The sequence below is a fragment of the Salvelinus namaycush genome, chromosome 3, assembly GCF_016432855.1.
Source record: "Salvelinus namaycush isolate Seneca chromosome 3, SaNama_1.0, whole genome shotgun sequence".
Classification (NCBI taxonomy): Eukaryota; Metazoa; Chordata; class Actinopteri; order Salmoniformes; family Salmonidae; genus Salvelinus; species Salvelinus namaycush.
Genome location: NC_052309.1, coordinates 7,716,549 through 7,736,998, shown reverse-complemented (window position 1 = coordinate 7,736,998; position 20,450 = coordinate 7,716,549). Strand labels below are relative to the sequence as shown.

The 20,450-nt window shown below is 43.4% G+C and overlaps 1 protein-coding gene across 1 annotated transcript; it reads left to right on the top strand.

Annotated features, from left to right (window-relative positions):
• The first annotated feature begins 125 nt into the window (after window positions 1-125).
• Window positions 126-19,489, top strand: LOC120044892 (hsp90 co-chaperone Cdc37-like 1). Its single transcript, XM_038989615.1, has 8 exons — window positions 126-392; window positions 1,629-1,907; window positions 11,422-11,512; window positions 11,639-11,754; window positions 12,147-12,269; window positions 13,525-13,701; window positions 13,813-13,884; window positions 17,869-19,489. Exons 1-8 carry the CDS (start codon window positions 282-284, stop codon window positions 17,986-17,988), a joined length of 1,089 nt encoding a protein of 362 aa, XP_038845543.1. The 5' UTR covers window positions 126-281; the 3' UTR covers window positions 17,989-19,489.
• The last annotated feature ends 961 nt before the right edge of the window (window positions 19,490-20,450 follow it).

The following is a 20,450-nucleotide window of genomic DNA, read 5'->3' as shown; positions in this document are numbered from 1 at the left end:
TCTGTCCTGAAACGTGCTCTATATTAAAACACGTATAGTAATATTGGTCATCAATATAAATAATAAATAAAATGCCAAAACATATTTACCACGTGATCAAAGTTCCACACCACGTGGTACTTGAATAAAAGCATGGAGGCTGCTGTATTTTTGTGCTTTGATCCAAATATCACTTTTGCTAGCGAATTGCCTTTCTTAGGGAGAACTTAGGCGATATCGCTATTTTCCCATTGATAGATTCGGCCTCGGTGTTTTGGGCGGCTCGAGACGGAGCAGCAGCGATGGAGTGGTTCGGGACTGGAAACTCCCCTATGTTTCCCGAAGAAGAAGAAGAGGGTTACAGTGCCTCTGCCTCTTCTGTGCCAAGTACCTTTCACAACTCCTCACTGCAGGTATTGTGAGGCTAAATGCCAATGCACATTTACCACTTAATTCTTTACTTGATTGTTAGCTAGCTTGGTAGCTACGTCAGTCATCGAGGAAATAAAGGCAAGCCAACCCACCACCTCCCCTGTTATTAGCTAGTTATTTAGCCTGCCGCTAGCTATTCGATAAATCCTTACGTGACGTTAAATCAGTGATAATAATAGTTACAGTCAGTATGTAATTAGTTGGCTAGCTAACAAGTCAAGTACATTACATAATGTCAACAATGGAAACGAGTCTGAGCAATTGAGTCCGACTCCTTCATTTGTAACTTTTTACTTAACGAACGACGTTTAATGACTGAAAATGCACTAACGTTACAGTAGCTAGTTATTTAGCTAGTAGCAAGCCGATTAAACTCAATACGATTTAGCTAGCTTGTCAGGTTATTTTCATTGTCATCAGCCGAACGACCGGCTGTAGACATTGTCTCATTGCCAGGTTTGACATCAGCGAGTCTAAGCCAGTCGTCCTTAACCCAGCCAAGTGAGTGTCACTGACTAATTTACAGTGGTCTACAGGTATTACACAGCAAATTGGTGAAAATGGCACTAGCTAGCTACACCAAATTTGTTTTTCAGTAATACTTGCTGTAATTCTGCTTTAGCCAGTCAAGCAGTAACAGCTAGCTACTTACATAGCTTTCCCAGCTACTGTGGATACGATAAGCATCCATAACTAGTGTGTGCTGTCATCTCTATTCCCTGATAGTTATATCCATTAATGCGGTATTGAGTTGACAGCTGAAGCTTGTGGGTGGTGTTCATGTTATTATTAGCTCGCAACCTGTGTTTTTACATGTCCAAATATAACTATTGCACACAGTTCGCCATAACAGAGTTACAGCAATGCATCGTCATCAGGAGGAGGAGAATAAGAATACTGGCGATGATTAATGTAGATGTAATATTCTGCTGCAGAATGTAATGTCAAAAATATTTTCAGATATCAATCATAAGTTACTGTCTTCTCTGTGACCATGGTGGTGTAGAGAACATGGTCTCTGTGCCAGAGATGGCAGCAGAATACAATGTAAAGATACTTGGATATAAGTTGTTTATAACCTCTTCTCCCCTCTGCTCTATGACCCCTTGGTGCTGCTGCAGTGTCCCTGTGCCAATACTAGCTACAGTGTGTGAGGGTCTCCTTACAAAGATATTAGGTTATCAGTTCTTAATAAGCTAATTTTCTTCTTCTTCCAGGAGGTTGCCAGTGCAGAGTCCATGGTATCCCTGTGCCAGAGCCAGCAGAAGTGTGTGAAGGCCTCCGTTTCCAGCTGGCAGTTAGTGGAGGCTCAGGACCAGCTGTGTGGGATGGAGCTGCACGGCTCCGAGAGCGTCGAGCAGGAGCGCGCCCGCGCTGTCGCCGGCCAATCAGAGCTCTCGCAGACTGAACATGAGTGGCGCCGGAAGGAGAGCATGCTGGGAGGCAGCAGGAGCCCCGTGCTGAGCGCTGACAGCAGCCGGGACATGTTCGACAAGGTAACTAAGGTTGTGTCTACACTTGACACTTACATTTGACTTCTGCTATCAGAATATGAAGATCGCATTGAAAGACAGCTCTAGACACCCAAGTCGCTTTGTGGTCTGATTGTGTTAGATCTGTCTGACCACTTCAAGTGGTGGTTAGGAATGCATTGTGTGGGGGGTTTCTCCTCAGTCTGGACACAATCAGGCTACCAAAAGCACATACAGTGGGTGACGTCGTCCGCACTCCTCCCACCAGCGTTTGTAGAATGCATACTAACATTTGAATATAGCCAGGGAAAAAGGAATCCGGACACGGGAGACAAATTTTAAATGTAGGTGTTGATGCAGGAGGGGTTTGGAATTCATGATCAGAATACTAATGCTGCATGAACTGTCAAGTCTAGACACAGCCTTAGAAAATGTAACGTTATGACTATAACTACTGTTCCCCGAAGGAGGAAAACAAGGTACAGCATACTATGGGAAGTTGCACACTTGCGAGTTCTTTTGAAGGATCTACAATTCACGCCTGACAAGGCAAATGAAATCCACGCCTCGGTGGAAGCCCCGCCTACCACGGGTGATAAGTGTGTGGCTTGGTTTCATTCTTTCAATTTAAAACCTCTCTTCAGAGCCCAGGAAGGGGTGGCACAGGGCCATATAGGTGTTGTGCCTCATTTCCCTCCTTCAGGGAACAGTAGTTATAGTCAAAACGTTACGCTCCTTTTGTCAGTCAACTTCGGTACAACATACTATGGGGAAATATACAGTGAGCTCCAAAAGTATTGGGACAGTGACAATTTGGCTGTTTGGGCTCTGTACTACAGCGCTTTGGATGTTAAATGATACAATGACTATGAGGTTCAAGTGCAGACTGTCAGATTTAATTTAAGGGTATTTTCATCCATATCGGGTGAACCGTTTAGAAATTACAGTACTTTTTGTACATAGTCCCCCCATTTTAGGGGACCAAAAGTATTGGGGCAAATTCACTTCTGTATTAAACAAGGCTGTGTGATATGGACAAAATATATCACTATTTTTAAGTATTTTATGTTTTTGAATAATACAGGTAAAATCATTTGCTTTATGAGTAGTGTGTGACCCTAGGATGTCAACACATACAGTGGCTTGCCAAAGTATTCACCCCCCCTTGGCATTTTTCTATTTTGTTGCCTTACAACCTGGAATTAAAATACATTTTGGGGGGGGTCGTATCATTTGATTTCCACAACATGCCTACCGCTTTGAAGATCCAAAATATTTTTTCTTGTGAAACAAACAAGAAATAAGACAAACAGAACTTGAGCGTGCATAACTATTCACCCCCCCAAAGTCAATACTTTGTAGAGCCACCTTTTGCAGCAACTACAGCTGCAAGTCTCTTGGGGTATGTCTCTATAAGCTTGGCACATCTAGCCACTGGGATTTTTGCCCATTCTTCAAGGCAAAACTGCTGCAGCTCCTTCAAGTTGGATGGGTTCCGCTGGTGTACAGCAGTCTTTAAATCATACCGCAGATTATCAATTGGATTGAGGTCTGGGCTTTGAGTAGGCCATTCCAAGACATTTACATGTTTCCCCTTAAACCAGTCGAGTGTTGCTTTAGCAGTATGCTTAGGGTCATTGTTGGTTAAATAAAGGTTAAATAAATGGAAATAAAAATTGTCCTGCTGGAAGGTGTCTGTGAGTTTGGTGGGCGGCCCTCTCTTGGCAGGTTTGTTGTTGGTGCCATATTCTTTCCATTTTTTTAAATAATGGATTTAATGGAATGTTCAAAGTTTTAGATTTAAATAAATAAAAAAATTATCCAACCCTGATCTGTACTTCTCCCCACCTTTGTCCCTGACCAGTTTGTAGAGCTCCTTGGTCTTCATTGTGCCACTTGCTTAGTGGTGTTGCAGACTCTGGGGCCTTTCAGAACGTATATACTGAGATCATGTGACACTTAGATTGCACACAGGTGGACTTTATTTAACTAATTATGTGACTTCTGAAGGTAATTTGTTGCACCAGATCTTATTTAGGGGCTTCATAGCAAAGGGGGTGAATACATATGCATGCACCACTTTTTCGTTGTTAATTTTTTATTTTTTATATTTTTTTTTAAACAAGTTCTTTTTTTCACTTCACCAATTTAGACTCTTTTCTGTTTGTCCATTACATGAAATCCAAATAAAAATCAATTTAAATTACAGGTTGTAATGCAACAAAATAGGAAAAATGCCAAGGGGGTGAATACTTTAGGAAGGCACTGTACATTTTAAGCTATTTCAGTGGGTCTTTCTCCATTCTGATTGTTTTATACTGTTCAATTCAACTTCAACAAAATAATTACTTTACATATATTTCTGCATTTCCTAGACTGATTTGAGATTATTTCCACACTTTCCACGTAGGGCTGCAAGATATAGGCAAACAAACTAGGCCTTATTTTTTTTACCAAATGTGGCAAATACAATTTGACTTGCGATTTAGATCAAAACACTTTGGGGAACTGTTGGAATCATGGAAATATAAATAATAGTGGTCACTTTGAATACAGTGTTTGACCTGACAACGAACCAAAATGCCAGGGAGGAGTTGTTGTGACAGGGTAGGGACCAAAGTTTTAGTCAGTGTTTCATAGGGAACCCTATAATCTTTGGCAACCTTAAATGTTTCTTCATATAGCCAACATATTCATGCTTTGCCTATTTCTCTTTTGATTTTGAAGATACTGTAATACAAATAACATGCTGATTTTAGGCCTACACCAGCACTGGTATCAGGCTGTATTAGCTAGCTACGTTTGCTCTGACTAGTGATTAGCATTAGCTGCTAACATGATTTAGCTTAAACTTGCAAATCAAATAAAAACTAGCTATTTGCAGATGTAGAAACAAACTAATAGTGTAATTATAGAACGCTTGTGGATTTATATTAAGAAGCAAAGTGGAAACAACATCGTTGTCATTAATATCCGAATTCTGCTAGTGATTCTGATTCAACTCACATTGGAGGGAGCGTCCGGAGGGCTTATCATTGATTATTGTGGCTCCCAAGTGAACCAGGAAGCCTTCGTTCACCAAGATCATTCGCCTTTTAGGTATGTACCCGTGGCAACTACCATTGCACAGGGTCCTGTTATCCCAGGCGCACGGACAGGTTTGGCAAGTGAGGCCAGAGATTTGGTTCCTATGGGCCTGGCCACTGAGAGGGCCTCTGATTGCTAGAGCCTTAGCTCAATGTTATTGCTACCATTCAGTCTGCAAGGGCACCCTCCATGAGGGGGCTGTATACATATACGTGTCAAGCGTTTGAGCTCTGGCGCCAAGTTAAACGACTTGTACATCCTTATGTTCATACAGGAGCTTTTCGAGCAGGGGCGGGCATTCTCCATGTGAAAAGTGTACATGGCCCCATCTCAGAGTGTCGTGTGGAGGTTTTGCGGTTCCTGAAAGGTGTACATCGTCTCAGACGGTTCTCTAAAACTTACTGTGCTCACATGGGACTTGGTGCTGGTTTTGGAGGCACTGTGTGCACCCCCTTTGAGCCTCTGGACTAAAAACAAACATCCCTGCTCATGGCTTTGGCCTCAGCTAAACATGTTGGGGACGTTTAGCCGATGTCCCATACCTGGTAGACCACCCAGCGGTGTAGCCTCCACTCCTGAGAGTGTCCCACCTGCATAAAAGATCTGCACCCAAGTTGAAGCAACCGGGATAGAGACACACTCCCCATCCGTTGACGCACGCCACCACTGACATATTGTTGGTTCTGACCAGCACAAGCCGACCTAACAAAAGCAGGGGCAAGTGCCAGATACCCGTGTCAATGGCAGAGGGTCCTACCACTGGGCCATGGACCGCAAGCCTGACGGGGACACCCAACACGACCGGCTTTTGCTGCGAGATGCTTCCAGGTCAATTTCTAGCACTTAGTGCAGGAAGGGCCGCATCAACAATAGCCCCAGGGGAATGACTTTCATCACAGAAGCCATCATCCCTAGTAGGCGTAGGCACCGACGAAAACACACTGTGCCTCAGGCGAAATTTGGTTGAGCAGAGCCGTAAACCCAGACACATCCGTGGGGATAGAAAAGTGCGATACGCTATTGAGTCTAGGCTCGAGACCCAGAAACAGAATGTGCTGAGATGGAGTCCGACAGCTCTTTTTCTGGTTTCTTATGAAGCCTAGTGACTGAATACGGGACAGCAGCATGGATGTGTGTACTGCTTGCCCCCTTAACTCCGCTGTCACCAGCCAATTGGCTGTAACAGCCAGTGGTTCCTGAGCATTCTTAGTTTGTAGACAGAGGTGCTTGTTCAGGGCACATAGGTCTAGAATGAGATGCAAAGTTCCGTCCCTTTTAGTAACCAAGAAATGCCGGCTATACCAGCCATCCTGGGTATTTGAACATAGGAATTGCTTGGATTGCCTACTTCTCGAGACGGGAGGATATTTCCTCCTTCAAAATGGGCGCTGAGGCCTTGGAAACAACCAAAGTGATGACCCTGCAGAAGCGTGGGCTGACGCACAACAAATTGTAGCCTGTGCACTAACGTCACGGTTCGCATGATCCAGGGCGACACTGCGCATGCATGCCATTGGTCGGCGTAGACATAGAGCCTCCTGTGAAGGACGCCACCTTGTGGACTGGGAAATATTTGGTTTATTTTTCTATTTCCACCACTCTTGACAACCGTGTGTCTGAACGTGGAGAAGGGACACTTCATCAAACTCTCATACGGGAGACAACACTTAACAACTCTGTGGAACTCTGTTGAAAAAAACATTATCTGTCAAGGTTTTCCTGAAGCCTGGCCAACTCTGGCTACACTAGTTCTGGCGATCAGTGACGTACCCTGATTTGCTGTGCCACCTGGGGGTTCGGTTGTTACAACGAGCCTCATTTGGTTTAGGCAGTAAGATGCATTCCGGTGACCAGCTAGCACCTAGCTCTGGATCGCACACATTAAAAATAGACCCAGGGGGAAAAACGTTATCATGGTTGCCCTACATGCCAGTCATAGGTACTGGTGACAAAGCGCCTTGTAACCTAGATGGGAATGGGACAGACTGCTCTGGAAAAACTGACCCCTTCTGTGGTAACAGACAAGGGTGATTTGTGGAGTGGTGTACTGTTCGCTCAGACCCGTGCTAAGGCCCCTCGCTCTGGGGTTATCCGAGCCAGCTGCTCTGGGGCTACTTCCTCCTCTACTCCCTCCAACTACATGAATTGCCGGGGGAACGCTAATAAGCTTCCTTCACCGGAAGTTAGGCATACTAACCGAATTTAGCCAAGAGGCTATTTAGGCTAGGCTAGCTATCCTCTGACCGCAGCACGGTCTATTTAGAATAAACAAGCAACTTAACGCTACATATACTAAACAAGAGAGCTATGCAGGTAACTCCACCGTGGGGGGGGGGGGGGGGGGGCAGGAATAGCTAGTAATAGTAGCTAGCTCGCCTTGGTGAGTTAGCTAAGCTGGCTAGCACGTTATGCAGCGCTTATTAGCTAGCATGGTCTTAAGTCTACGTCGGACCTGATCACAGAGTCAGCACGAGGAGTCGATAAGCTGGCGACCAGTGCTGTATCGATGTACATGCCAACTCATGCCAACTTGAAGTGCTTCCTGCTGGGTATCACGGTCGTGTCGCCGGCTATAGCTAACGTGGCCAAAAAATGTTTCCCGGAAAATGATTTGATTTCGGACTATTCTGTGAAGAGAGGCAATTGGTGCTTAACTAAGGCAGACACAGGCGGTGGGGGCATAACCACAGAACCTGGTTACCCTCTTTTCGAATAGCCTCACGTAACCAGCGACAGAGCGCACAGGAGCCCGGAGGCTTTCGACCCGACGAACAACCCAATCCATCTCTGCACCTCGACTCAGCGGCGGTACGGGCATCCAGGAGAAGTCGTCGCTATCGGAAACACCAAGCCCTAAAGAATGCTACGCAATTGTCAAGAGAACCTGCACCGTGGACTAGTATAGGATCACCTGTCCTTTAATCTCACACACAAACTGATTGGAGCGTGGGCAGCCTGAACATGTTTCTGAGACATGCAAGACAACAAGCGTGAATATCTTTCCATTCATTGGGGAATGAACGCGAACCCGGCTTGTTAGCGTTTGTTGTTTCGGTTGCGTTAGCCATCTTACTTATTGCTTTAGCCAGGCCAAGCTATTCTAAGAATAACTAACTAATTGTTTGTGATTTGGAAACTTATGAGAACCATACAAACTTCAGCACCCAGGGGGGTGAGCACGCTCTACCACAAAGGGACAGTTTAGTTGGTGCAATGTAACATGCTGAGCAGACCGGACACGTCGCATGCGCGAGCGTCGCTAAATAAATTTAGAAATCCATATTATTCAATTATTGCACCCACACTGCTCACGCGCCCAACGAGCGTCTGCGATGCCAAGGGCTAAAATAGAAATCAGTTCTATTTCTGACGCAGATCGTGCTGCAAGTCCTGCCTCTCCCATCTCCTCATTGGTTTATAGAAGCCGGTACCCACGTGCCATCTCCTCATTGGTTATACCCACGTGGGTGATTGAAAGACTAAATGTTTTGCTGGTTGTCGTGGTAATACTATGAAAGTGTAGATGCCAATCACCATATACGTTCAAAGATGAAAAAGCCTGGAAGGAGGAGAAATTACTAGAAACGATTTGGTTGGCCGTTTTATGTGTGGATCAATTGTCGGAGTAGAGGACCTTGTGCAGTTCAGGTAAAATAACAATTCAATGTTTATATCCCAGGACAAATTAGCTAGCAACAGCAAGCTAGCTAAATAGGACAAATTATCTAGCAAGTGCAAGCTAACTAGCTAAATTGCCATACATGTTTAATGCTTTTCGACCTGTCCCCAAATTAATGTCATTGGTTCAGAGTTTGTTTTGATATTTTAACCTGCGTGTCGTGATCGTGTTTGGTCAGTGGCGTGCCGTGGGCCTGGGGCCTGGGCCTTCTGTGAGGTATTACACAGTCCCACCCGAATGAATCCACCTCATTATGATGCCATGGCTCTAGACACTATACATTTAGACAGAAACGCAGTATAACCAGGCGTTGCGTCACCTTGAAATTGACAAATTGACATTTTTGGGTAAACAGTGTTTACCCAAAAACATGACACAATCAATGAGTCTTTTCAATATTTCCCTTCACCTTTTCATTGTGCAGCTCCGTTGCCCTGCACGCGTGTTCTTTGAGCTGTAGATCCACTCCGGTGTCCCCAAAAGTTTTCAAAAGCACCATTGCTTGTTAGTGCCCAGCCGCACTTTGGTGTCTCGTTGCTGCCTTGGTTAGACAACTCAAGTTTGCAAAGCCAGTGTGGCTCCAAACACCAAATCGATCACTTGCAAATAATAGGCATTCCCAGCAGTACAGTTTGCAGTGCTTCTCGGAGCCAAGGAGCCATTGACAGCGCTCGTAGTTGAAACTTTGAAAGTGGCGAGCGAACAAAGCCCTTTCCCGCCTGTGACAGGCTTTGTGGCGTCGGGCGACCTCTCCTTACAATGTCTAACTTTTCTTGAAAAGTTCGTCTTGAGAATGGCGTTATAATTATATCCTCGACCAAATCGATATCTTCTCCTCCTTCCGCCATTGTGGGTTGAAAAAACAGCTTAGTAGTACGCGAATTAATTAGTTTATCAAATTCAGTTTCCTAGATCTCCATAGGACCTGCCTCTCAATATTGGTAATCCAATCAAAAGACGTGCACGCACTACGCCTGCTAGCTGGCTCCTGTGTAACACTGGAGCCAGCCAGCAGGCGTACAATAGCCAACTCTAAAGCTGATTGGTTGACACTAAATTTTCATTTCCATTCACTATAAGCGACAAGCGCCCGCACTGTTGATTCTGAAGGCCTGAGGGCAGATTTTAGACCCCTGGCAACACATGATGGCTGAATATGATTGGATAAAAGATCTAACATAAAGACAAGCCCTCCAAATCTCAACCTGGGGCTGGAAGCAGTGCAACCAAGAGGAAAGCTATGAAATGAAGAGTATAACTCTTACTCTGGGGAATAATTTAATACATATTTGTGGGAAAATATATTTAAAAAATATATATATTCTGATGATGTTTAGGCCAGCAGAGAAGGCCTTGCAGGCCCTGACGGCCCACCACTGTGTTTGGTATAGGGGGACAAAATACATTTATGCACGATGGCGCCGGTTTGGGTTCCGTGTAAGACTTTTGTTTTGTTTTAGTAGCTTGAATCATTCCTGTTCACACCAAGGTGAAGCATGGCATAAGTGAAGGAATAAATACGATTCTCGTGCTTATCAACTGTGGAAGGCGGAGCTTCCAGCGAGGCATGGATTTCATTGTCAGGTGTGATTTGTAGATCCTTCAACCGAAGTTGAAAGAGTGCAACTCCCCATAGTATGTTTTACCGACGTTGACTGACTGAAAGGGAACCTACAGACACACGTTGCGGGAATCTCAGTTGCATTTCCTTTATTCCTTGCGTTATTCGCCGCCTCCTCAAACTCCATTGGATGAGAAAGTACATGAATCCTCCCCTCAGAACTTCTGATCAAATGTGTTTTAAGAAGGTGAAGAGAGAGGATGTGAGGAATCATGGACATGCAATTATTTTCCTGTTGAAAAAAGGTAAACCAAGTTAGATTTCTCTAAGCTACCTACCTGATCAGTACACTTCTGATATTTCTCCAGACAGTAAGGGGGCCAATCTTTATTGTATCTCCTTGATGCCTTGTGTGCGCCCTTCTCACCTCATCAAAACACATTGAATGAGAAGGTCAGAGGAGGAAGCGAGGAATGAATCAAGTATGGGTAGCTGCAGCCCAATATGCCAACCGGAGTGTGGGTGTGTCGAAAGGAGTGGGTGTGTGGATAGCGACTCGGCTAATTGGGCAGATTTGTTGCCACTCAAGACGGTTTTGCGTGGCTGATTGTGCTGCACTATGAGTCGATAAGACAGCGACCTGTGCACCGGTGTTGTATCGACGTGCCTGCCGACTTGAAATGCTTCCTACTTGGTATCACTGTAGTGTCACCGGCGGTAGCTAACGTGGCCGTTCATTTTCTCACACTATTTTATTTCAAGTACAAAAGTAGCCTACACAAGAAATAACTAATATTGATAGCCATCTAGATGTCACCTTGATACGTAGACTACCGACAGCCTACTACTCAATGGGGAGGGCATGAATGGCGACACAGTGCCCTTCACTCCCGCTTGACAAGCACTATTGTCTGGCAACTGCGTGCGAAGTAACTACGTAGTAGCCAATATTAGGGTGACCGTCACAGTAAGCACACGCATACAACTCATGAAGAAACAGTACACCATCATCAATACTTTTAGTCAGTTTTACACATTCAGTTATTAAACTAACAGTGAAATACAACTGACTTGTTCTTAAAAAGTCCAAACTATCGCAGAGTGCTTTTGACCCACTCCTTTCGACACACCCGTTCGCCCATACTCCGATCGCCATATTGGGATGCTGCTACCCTCTTCTCAGTGGACTGTGCTTCTCTTTCCTTCTATAGAGTATTATTAATAGTAAAAACGTTGAATTGGAGGTTCACGACAAGAGCAAAACCTTTGTTCAGAAGTATGAAAAAGAATTGAGACATTTTGGTGAGTGAAATGTTTAATCTACTGCTTATCATGGTTTAATATTGAGTGATGCAGCAGGTGTGGAATGGTATTGGTCCGTTGTCTCTATTGTGATGGGTCCGATGTGTCTCCATTGTGATTGGTCAGGCATGTTGCGGAGGTGGGATGACAGCCAGCGCTTCCTGTCTGACCTGCATCACCTCATCTGTGAGGAGACGGCCAACTACCTGATCCTCTGGTGCTTCAGACTTCAGGCCGAAGAGGTCAGAAAAACATCACACTGTCCTGTGAATTTATTTGCCGCTAGTATTTGAAACAATAGATTTTTATCTAAACGCCAATATCAGCCGGCCGTATGTTTCCTGTTCAGGGTTGATGTGTAAACTATTGTTTACTGACCGACAGATCTAACTATTGTTAAAAGGCCAGACTGATCCTACCCCTTCATATTTTCTAACAAATTACATTTTTGAATTAGTTAATTTTATACTTATGACTATGGGTCACTTATGTTAGAGGTTCTATCCTGTTCCCTTTCTCCTGACAGATATTTGTTCAGGTTTACAAACATTGACTTTATAGTATAGCCTACAGACTTGATTTGTGTTATACGGATGAATTCACATCTTTCCCACTTTGATATATTCCACCACAGAAAGAGGCGTTAATGGAGCAGGTAGCTCACCAGGCTGTTGCTATGCAGTTTATCCTGGAGATGGCCAGCACCTCCCAGCAGGATCCCAGAGGCTGCTTCCGTCAGTTCTTCCACAAAGCCAAAGTAAGCATCTAGCTATCCTGGTCTGTCTGCTGATGAGTCACGGTTAAGTCATTATACCACATCAGGCACCCTAAGAATGGGGTGAAATGGCTCCCTATTCCCTATATAATAGTGCACTACTTTTGACAAGGGGTCACGTAGGGCTTTGGTCAAACGTAATGCACTATAAAGTGGATAGGGTGCTATTTGAGGCATCCTAAGACTAGCGAAGGCTCTATCTAACCATCCCCGTCTGTCTGCTGAGTCACTGTCAAGTCATTATACTGCAAAGTAATATAAAGCAAATTGTTTACCCACCATATAACCAGTGCTTATTGATAAGCTAGGTTGAGGATTGATCAAATGTTTTAATGTGTGATTTAATGATCAAACTTGTCAATGTTTTGACTGATTTTATGTTATTTAATGTTATGTAACTAACTGTCATTCACTAAAAATAGTTTGCTGGAGGAAGATGTACTGTACAGTGATGTAATGTGGTCAAATGACCACTAGAGAGAGACAGGAGTCACGACAGATTCCTACAACACCGCAATGATATACAGCTACATGCTTTCATGCCAAAACATTGTAAGAATTTCTGTATGATTACCAGTGTTTTACATATTGATATGATTTTAAGAGGCTGCATGGTTTAATTCCAAAATTTGTTGCTTTTCTCAGCTGTAATCATGTATCTATAACTGCGTAACACACTCTTAATGTTTAGAGAATTTTTTTTTTATAAGAGGCCTCCCGAGTGGTGCAAGGCTCTGCATCGCAGTGCTTGGGGTGTCACTACAGACCCGGGTTCGAGCCCAGACTGTGTCACAACAGGCAGTGACTGGGAGTCCCATAGGGCGGTGCACAATTGGCCCGGGTTATGAGAGGGGTTGGCTGGGTGTGGCTTTACTTGGCTCATCGCGCTCTAGCGACGTCTTGTGGCGGGCCGGGCGCCTGCAGGCTGACTTCGGTCGTCAGTTGAACGGTGTTTCCTCCGACACATTGGTGCGGCTGGCTTCCGGTTTAAACGGGCGGGTGTTAAGCGCAGTTTGGCGGGTCATGTTTCGGAAGACGCATGACTCGACATTCGCCTCTCCTGAGCCCGTTGGGGAGTTGCAGTGATGAGACAAGATCGCAATTGAATATCACCAAATTGGGGAGAAAAAGGGGGTCAAATACATTTATTTATTTATTATGATTCCAAGTTCCTCTTGTCAACCGAGGATGATCAAGTAAGTCTCTAATTCCATTGTCATATTTTCCCCTGTGTAAGGCAGGACAAGAGGGGTACTTAAACATCTTCCATGCTGAGCTAGAGGCCTTTAAGCAGAGAGTAAAAGAGTACACCATCAAGTTCAAAGGAGAGACCCCCTCCAACGACACACCGCTCCAGAGCAGTACAGCACGCTGTCATCTGGATCCCAAAGAGGTTCTAGAATCTTTACCCCCAGTGAGTATTCTAAATGACCTATTTACATTTTTGACATGCACCTGTATGGTAACAATTTAATATAGTAATTTCAATGTTTTGTTCTGATATATTTCTTCCGTTCTGAAACAGGAACTGAAGGCAGGGTTCCAGCTGCAAGACATGCAGATTCTCCAGAATGTTCTCAGCACCATGAATCCACAGGTAGTGGTTACAGTTCTGTTTTCTTGGTAGACTGACTACAGTCAGACACGTACTGTACATGAGAATTAGATCTGTTTATTCAGCCACACTTATTTGTTGATGACTATTAATTACTCCTATGCCAATTGATACCACATGTACAAGGTATAACCTCGGGAAGCTAAAAAAATGTCAGCTATACTGTGAGACGAGGGGCCTTATTTCTTATATAAACATTGAGATATCCAAAGAGCCTAAGTTAATGTTCACGTTTCAAGCCGTTCTCTCTATTTTTTTTTTAAACTGAAGTAAATTAACAGTCAGTGTGTTTCTCTAGAACTGAATTCCTTCCTCGAGCGAGAGGAGAGAAATAAACAAACAAACAGGAAGAGGGTGAAAGAATATCACCCCCAACTGGCCCCTGAAACCTGACTCTATGTCGAATCCTAAAAGAGAGTGAAACAAGGAAATGAAACATGTCCTCCTCCACAAATAACACTTAGTTAGCAGTTGGGGCCTGGTTGGAACTCTAGATGTGGGCCAATGAACGCAGAAAAGAAACTCCTGTTACATAAGCAGTATAATCAGCTTGAGCAGTACACTGGGTTAATCCCAGTGTGTCCCAAAATGGCACCCTATTCCCTAGATATTGTACTACTCTTGCCCAGGACTCATTCAAAAGTAGTGCTTTATAAAGGGAATAGAGTGCCGTTTGGTACACATCCCATGTACATCCATTCAGAGCAGCTCAGACAGGTCTACTTTCCAAACCTCTTCCCCACCGTCTCAATTCAGCCTCTTGGATCATAATAAATACGACTATATGGACAGGGAGTGGGGAGCTGATCCTAGATGAAAAGGTCTTAGGAATCCTGTTACCTTTTTTTAGTCTTAACGTCATCCTAAAACTGAACCTGTTTTAAGACACTGCCCAGACAAACTCTGAGCCACGAGTAAAATCAAGTCATAAAAGTTTATCTCAGCTGGTAATCACGACAGTTTACGGTTCCGCAAAGGAAAGATAGTGATTTGCTGTACGTTCACAGTGCGCATCTGAATAGTTCACAGCTGGCGATGGCTCATCGCAATTGGTTATTCTCCATCATTTGCAACAATGTCAATGAGGGTCATTGACATTGTTGCAAATGATGGAGAATAACCAATTGCGATGAGCCATCGCCAGCTGTGAACTATTCAGATGCGCACTGTGAACGTACAGCAAATGTTGCAATGTTAAAACGTTTGATATAACTTTCGCCTGACAAGATCACTTCGCCTACTGTTAATTATTGCCTAATGTTGGCATGCATAACCTTGTTTTAACCAATTCTGATGGTTGTTAAAAGTAGAAGTGACAATATTACTGTTATATCAACACACTCGTCACTCTCGTTTTACAACTCTGAATCGCTTTGGCACAGTAGGCCTCAAGTCCATTGCGTACAACGTTTTGAAAGATCTATGATTTTCATCGAACACAATCAAAATAAACATAAGCCCTAGATGCCGTCAATTGCCCAAATTATAGGCGTGCCCAATGTAGGCTTTTTCATTTAATTGCAATGTGATGTTGCACTCCAAAGGGATAACTTGAACTAACATGTAGGTAATTAAATCAAACATTTTTTCTTAGATTATTTATTACCCTAGTGGTTATAAGTATTTATGCATGTCATGTGAAATCATTGTCAAAAGCACAAGAGATTATTAATGGATTGATCCTATAAAAATGTTATCAACTCCAAAGCAGTTGCATGTGGCGCAGGAAACGCCGACTCGCTGCATTTTTCTATTATCAAGACACCTGCTGGCAACTCTTACCCCTTTACACTCCAATGGTAGATTTGGTCACTCATAAATGCATAAATTGGAATGCAGTGACTGTACAGTAACATGCTATGCATGACGTTAGCGCTTTGGCTCTCTGCCTCACAGCACTAGGCTTTTGACTGACAGCCGTTCTGAACTTGAGCACCGCACGCTACATTAAGTTGCCCCCATCCCTCCCACTAATTGGGCAACTTTAGCAAATGTTTTTGTTGTCTTATTGAGGGAAATGCTGTAAATTAAGAGGACTATGTATTTTGAAATATGAGATGTTGAGGATGATGAATACTGCTTTAATGTCAATAGAAGCAAGCCAAATACCCATGAATCCTAATGTGCACTTCACATATCATAAAACTCCTGTCATATACAGTGTCAACATGTATAATCACCATTCTATGTACAGTTACCAGATGACATGGCGTCATACTCTGGGTTGTTCTGAACAGAATCAGCTTATGTTTCTTTATGTAAAGAGAATTTTCCGCGGTACACACACCTAAATGCACTTATGACTCCTTTTGTGTGCACGCCAAAAGGATATTTTTTCCCTGAATTGCATTGTGAAAGCCTAACACAAATGTCATATTTTATAACTAAGCTAGTCACGTTGGCAATAGAACAAGCTTTTAAATGATGCCCACCTGAGCCAGATTGCGATTTTATAATGGACCGTTTTTAGAGTGCTTAGAAATCAACAGTCATTCTGTGATTGCAGGGTTGCATTCCAAACACAACTACGACAAGTGTTCTTGCTGTAGTTCCTCAATGGTCCAGCAATGAGCTCAAAAAAGTATTTTATAATTGTAGACTCTCCTTTTGAGTCATAAAAGCTCATTGAAATGACTTATGTACTGTGCAGACTTGGGAGACCAGTTAGACCTCGCACTCAAACCCTTGTACTTTTTTTGTCTTATGTTGCGCCTACACCACATTTTCCAGGAATATTCATATATTACTGAATGTATTCAGATTACCTTCAGAATTTTTATTTTATTTTTACATTGTACCCCCTTTTCTCCCCAATTTTCGTGGTATCCAATTGCTAGTAATTACTATCTTGTCTCATCGCTACAACTCCTGTACGGGCTCGGGAGAGACGAAGGTCGAAAGCCATGCGTCCTCCGAAACACAACCCAACCAAGCCGCACTGCTTCTTAACACAGCGCGCCTCCAACCTGGAAGCCAGCCGCACCAATGTGTCGGAGGAAACACCGTGTACCTGGCGACCTTGGTTAGCGTGCACTGCGCCCGGCCCGCCACAGGAGTCGCTGGAGCGCGATGAGACAAGGATATCCCTACCGGCCAAACCCTCCCTAACCCGGACGACGCTAGGCCAATTGTGCGTCGCCCCACGGACCTCCCGGTCGCGGCCGGCTGCGATAGAGCCTGGGCGCGAACCCAGAGTCTCTGGTGGCGCAGCTAGCGCTGCGATGCAGTGCCCTAGACCACTGAGATTACCTTCAGATTTTGTTATCAAAAAATAAAAGTACAGTAAAAAAAAAAAGGGCCGTAAAATCAAGTGTAATGTTTTTGGATTCAATCTTGTCTGAACTGTTATCCTCAACTTTGGTCTAATCATTTCCCCATAATCTCCAAACTGTTCCCTTTTAATTGCTACCATGGTTATGCATAAGCTTTTCATATTTCTTCTATAAGAAACCTTTCAATTTAGCCCTATCCATATAGGCCAATTCCCACAAGCGTAAAGGGTTAACTGGTTAGGACAGCTCGTGAGGTCTCCTAAATATCTGTCGACAAGGTGAGACTCTTATGACTAAAAATGTTTCATGCATAGCTTTTATTTTTACCCTTAAGAGTAGGAGTAAAATGTCTCCTCAGAACTTACGACCAATTATCTACTCTGAGGCACTTTGTGCCCAGCACTCCTATTCTGAGATGGTTGTTGAATACTGGTCCTGATGAATGCTGATGAAAGGTGGAATTATCAGTGTTCGTGTCAAGATGCCCCACAGAGCAGGTGGATTATCGTCCCAAACTACACTTCCCAGGGGACATAGTGTTTGGAACAGGCAACCTTAGAACTAACTCATACAGATTCATTAATCATATCGTATAAGGGTGTCTGTTTCTTCTTTAGATTACACAGTTATTGCTTTGTAAATTATTTTTGTTTTCTCTCGTGAGTTGAAGTTGCTGTTTTGGTTGTACCACCAGGTGGCAGAGTACCATGTGAAGCGTTGTCTGGAGTCTGGCTTGTGGACTAACAAAGAAGGGAGACGGTCCAAGGAGGAAGTTAATCCAGAAACAGATGACCTGCGCATGATGGAGACATAATGACTGTGGTGCAAGCGCCCTCCATCTCTCCCATCTCCCCTCTAGGAATTGACACTCTCAATAGGAAAAGGGCTGAGCTCCCCACAGAGACTTATTTTTGTATGCAGCAGAATCTGCACCTGAATGTGTCTTGCACTTTATATTTGTTTCAAAACAAACTATTTAAAGAAGGCGAGTGGTAGGTATTTTGAGGCACTTACTGTACCTTTTCTCATATAGCTAGAGTATCTCTTCTCATGTCATATCTTGTTTTAGCAGAGTGAACCTTGCTTTGTAAGGAAGTCATCTTTACACAGGAATTTACAAGAGCTACTTCAAACTTTTAAGAATTGTTTTTGTTTTTATATTTTGGGGTATTCCTGTGACTCTGTTTATCAACCTTATGGGTGTGAAGGGAGAGAAGTCATCTACAGTAGGCTTCACTGGACTCGCAGGTAGGAAGTCTAATGGGTAAGAGCGTTGGGCCAGTAACAGAGAAATTGGCCGTTCTGCCCTTGACCAAAGCAGTTAACCCCCAACAATAACTACTGCTCCCCGGGCGCCGACGACATGGACGTCGATTTAAGGCAGCCCCCCGCACCTCTCTGATACAGAGGGGTTGGGTTAAAAGCGGAAGACACATTTCGGTTGAATGAATTGTTGGGCAAATGACTAGGTATCCCCCTTCCTTTAGTAGGAGAGGAAAAACCTGAGCATTACAATCAAACCTGCTCTTGTCGTAAATAAAAGTGCACATTGTTTTGGTTGAAGAAACAAGAGGCCTAATCCTGGAGTCATATTTCTGCAGTCTCTAACGTTCTGTCCAACACCGCTGAGCCACTACTGCATGTGGTTAAAACTGTCATAGACGCGTGCAAACGCTCTGGGCCCATATTCACAAAGCGTGAGTAGGATCTGGTCCCACCTCTAATTCATAATGGTTTATAAGGTCTGGTCCCACCCCCCCTCCTAATTCAGAATGGTTTATAAGGTCTGGTCCCACCTCTAATTCATAATGGTTTAAAAAGCTAAACTGATCTCAGATCAGCACTCCTACTCTGACACTGTGGATGAGGGCCCTGTGCTCTTTCAGCTCGTGTGTGTCCAGTTTGTCATTAGGCCAATATTTAATGCCGATATACTACCATAGTGTAGCTATGACGACTTCACTATGCAAAGCAATGAGTTTGCTGTTATTTTGTTTTTGTTACTGCTGGTCACTCATCCTCAACCAACACTCCAAAAAATGTCTTGCTCTGTCCATCACAGAAGAATAAGCTTCTCAACATATCAATGTATGGCTGCTAAACTCAACTGCTCACATAATTGATTGTGAAACTGGAAACAACCTGTAGAACTTACTCTGGCTGCCATAAGGTGAAAACATCCTGTACTAGTCTGTGCTCTGTTTGAAATGGAACCGCTTTAAATCAACTGTGCAGGGTAAATGGCTATAATACATTAGGTCTACCTGAACACAGTTTAAACGTTCTGCAAAAGTCTAATAAAATAAATTAATGGAAATCTGTTTTGTTGCTTTTCACTAGGTTTTTTTTTCATAAGAATTTTTTATTAAAACTTTATCAGCCTGATAAGTCTCTTCCAGAAAGCGAGACTCGATAATAAATAATATACTTGTTTTGTAATAAGTTAAGGTACTGTATATTCATTCATATATGGATATTTTAACAAAGTCATTTATCTCTGATTATCAAAGAGCTAATCTCGGGGTAACCCAGAACTAAAGTCTGCTCGATTAAATTCTGGGTCCATGAGATGCTAGAACGAGGAGCTCCATCCTCTCTCTGCAAGTTATGGGCCGAATGACTGCCCTTCCTAAATTTGAAAAAAATGCTAACACCTCGGAAGTTGTGATTTGTCCAAATAACCAGTGATGGAAAAAAAACTAGGCACCAGAACTATAGCTGCTCGTTATCTATCAGTGCTCATAATAGAAAGATATATTGCATAATTTTATGTTTACATATTCTGCCTATGAGATTATCAAAGAAAAGGTCATAAAGTGCTACAAAAATACTGCATATAATAGCTTTTCAATATAGCTTTTTCAGTATAGAGACAGTCATTAGATGACAAATCTATACTCGCAAGGCCACAGTCAGACCAAATACACATAATATACAAAGTGTATTAAACATTAGGAATAGCTGCTCTTTCCATGACAGACTGACTAGGTGAATGCTGTGATCCCTTATTGATGTCACCTGTTAAATCCAAAACCCACTTCACATGGAGGAGACTGGTTAAAGAAGGATTTTTAAGCCTTGAAACAATTTGAGGGAAGATATTTACACCGGTGTGGCCATGAGGTGAGTGTGTAAGATGGTGGACGGGGGGGAAAAAAGTGGAACATGTTTTGAGTGAATATGGAGTGGTGGATCACAGAACTTTTGGAAGAGCTACAGAAGGAACTTGAACGTGACATGAGGATGAATTAACCGCAATGGCAGGTGCGGTGAAGA

Excerpts from the sequence above, each read along its gene's own strand:
- LOC120044892 (XM_038989615.1), top strand. The coding sequence starts at position 282 with ATGGAGTGGTTCGGGACTGGAAACTCCCCTATGTTTCCCGAAGAAGAA. Across the intron at positions 1,908-11,421 it reads GCCGGGACATGTTCGACAAG|AGTATTATTAATAGTAAAAA; the intron begins GTAACTAAGGTT and ends TTCCTTCTATAG. Across the intron at positions 11,755-12,146 it reads TCAGACTTCAGGCCGAAGAG|AAAGAGGCGTTAATGGAGCA; the intron begins GTCAGAAAAACA and ends ATTCCACCACAG.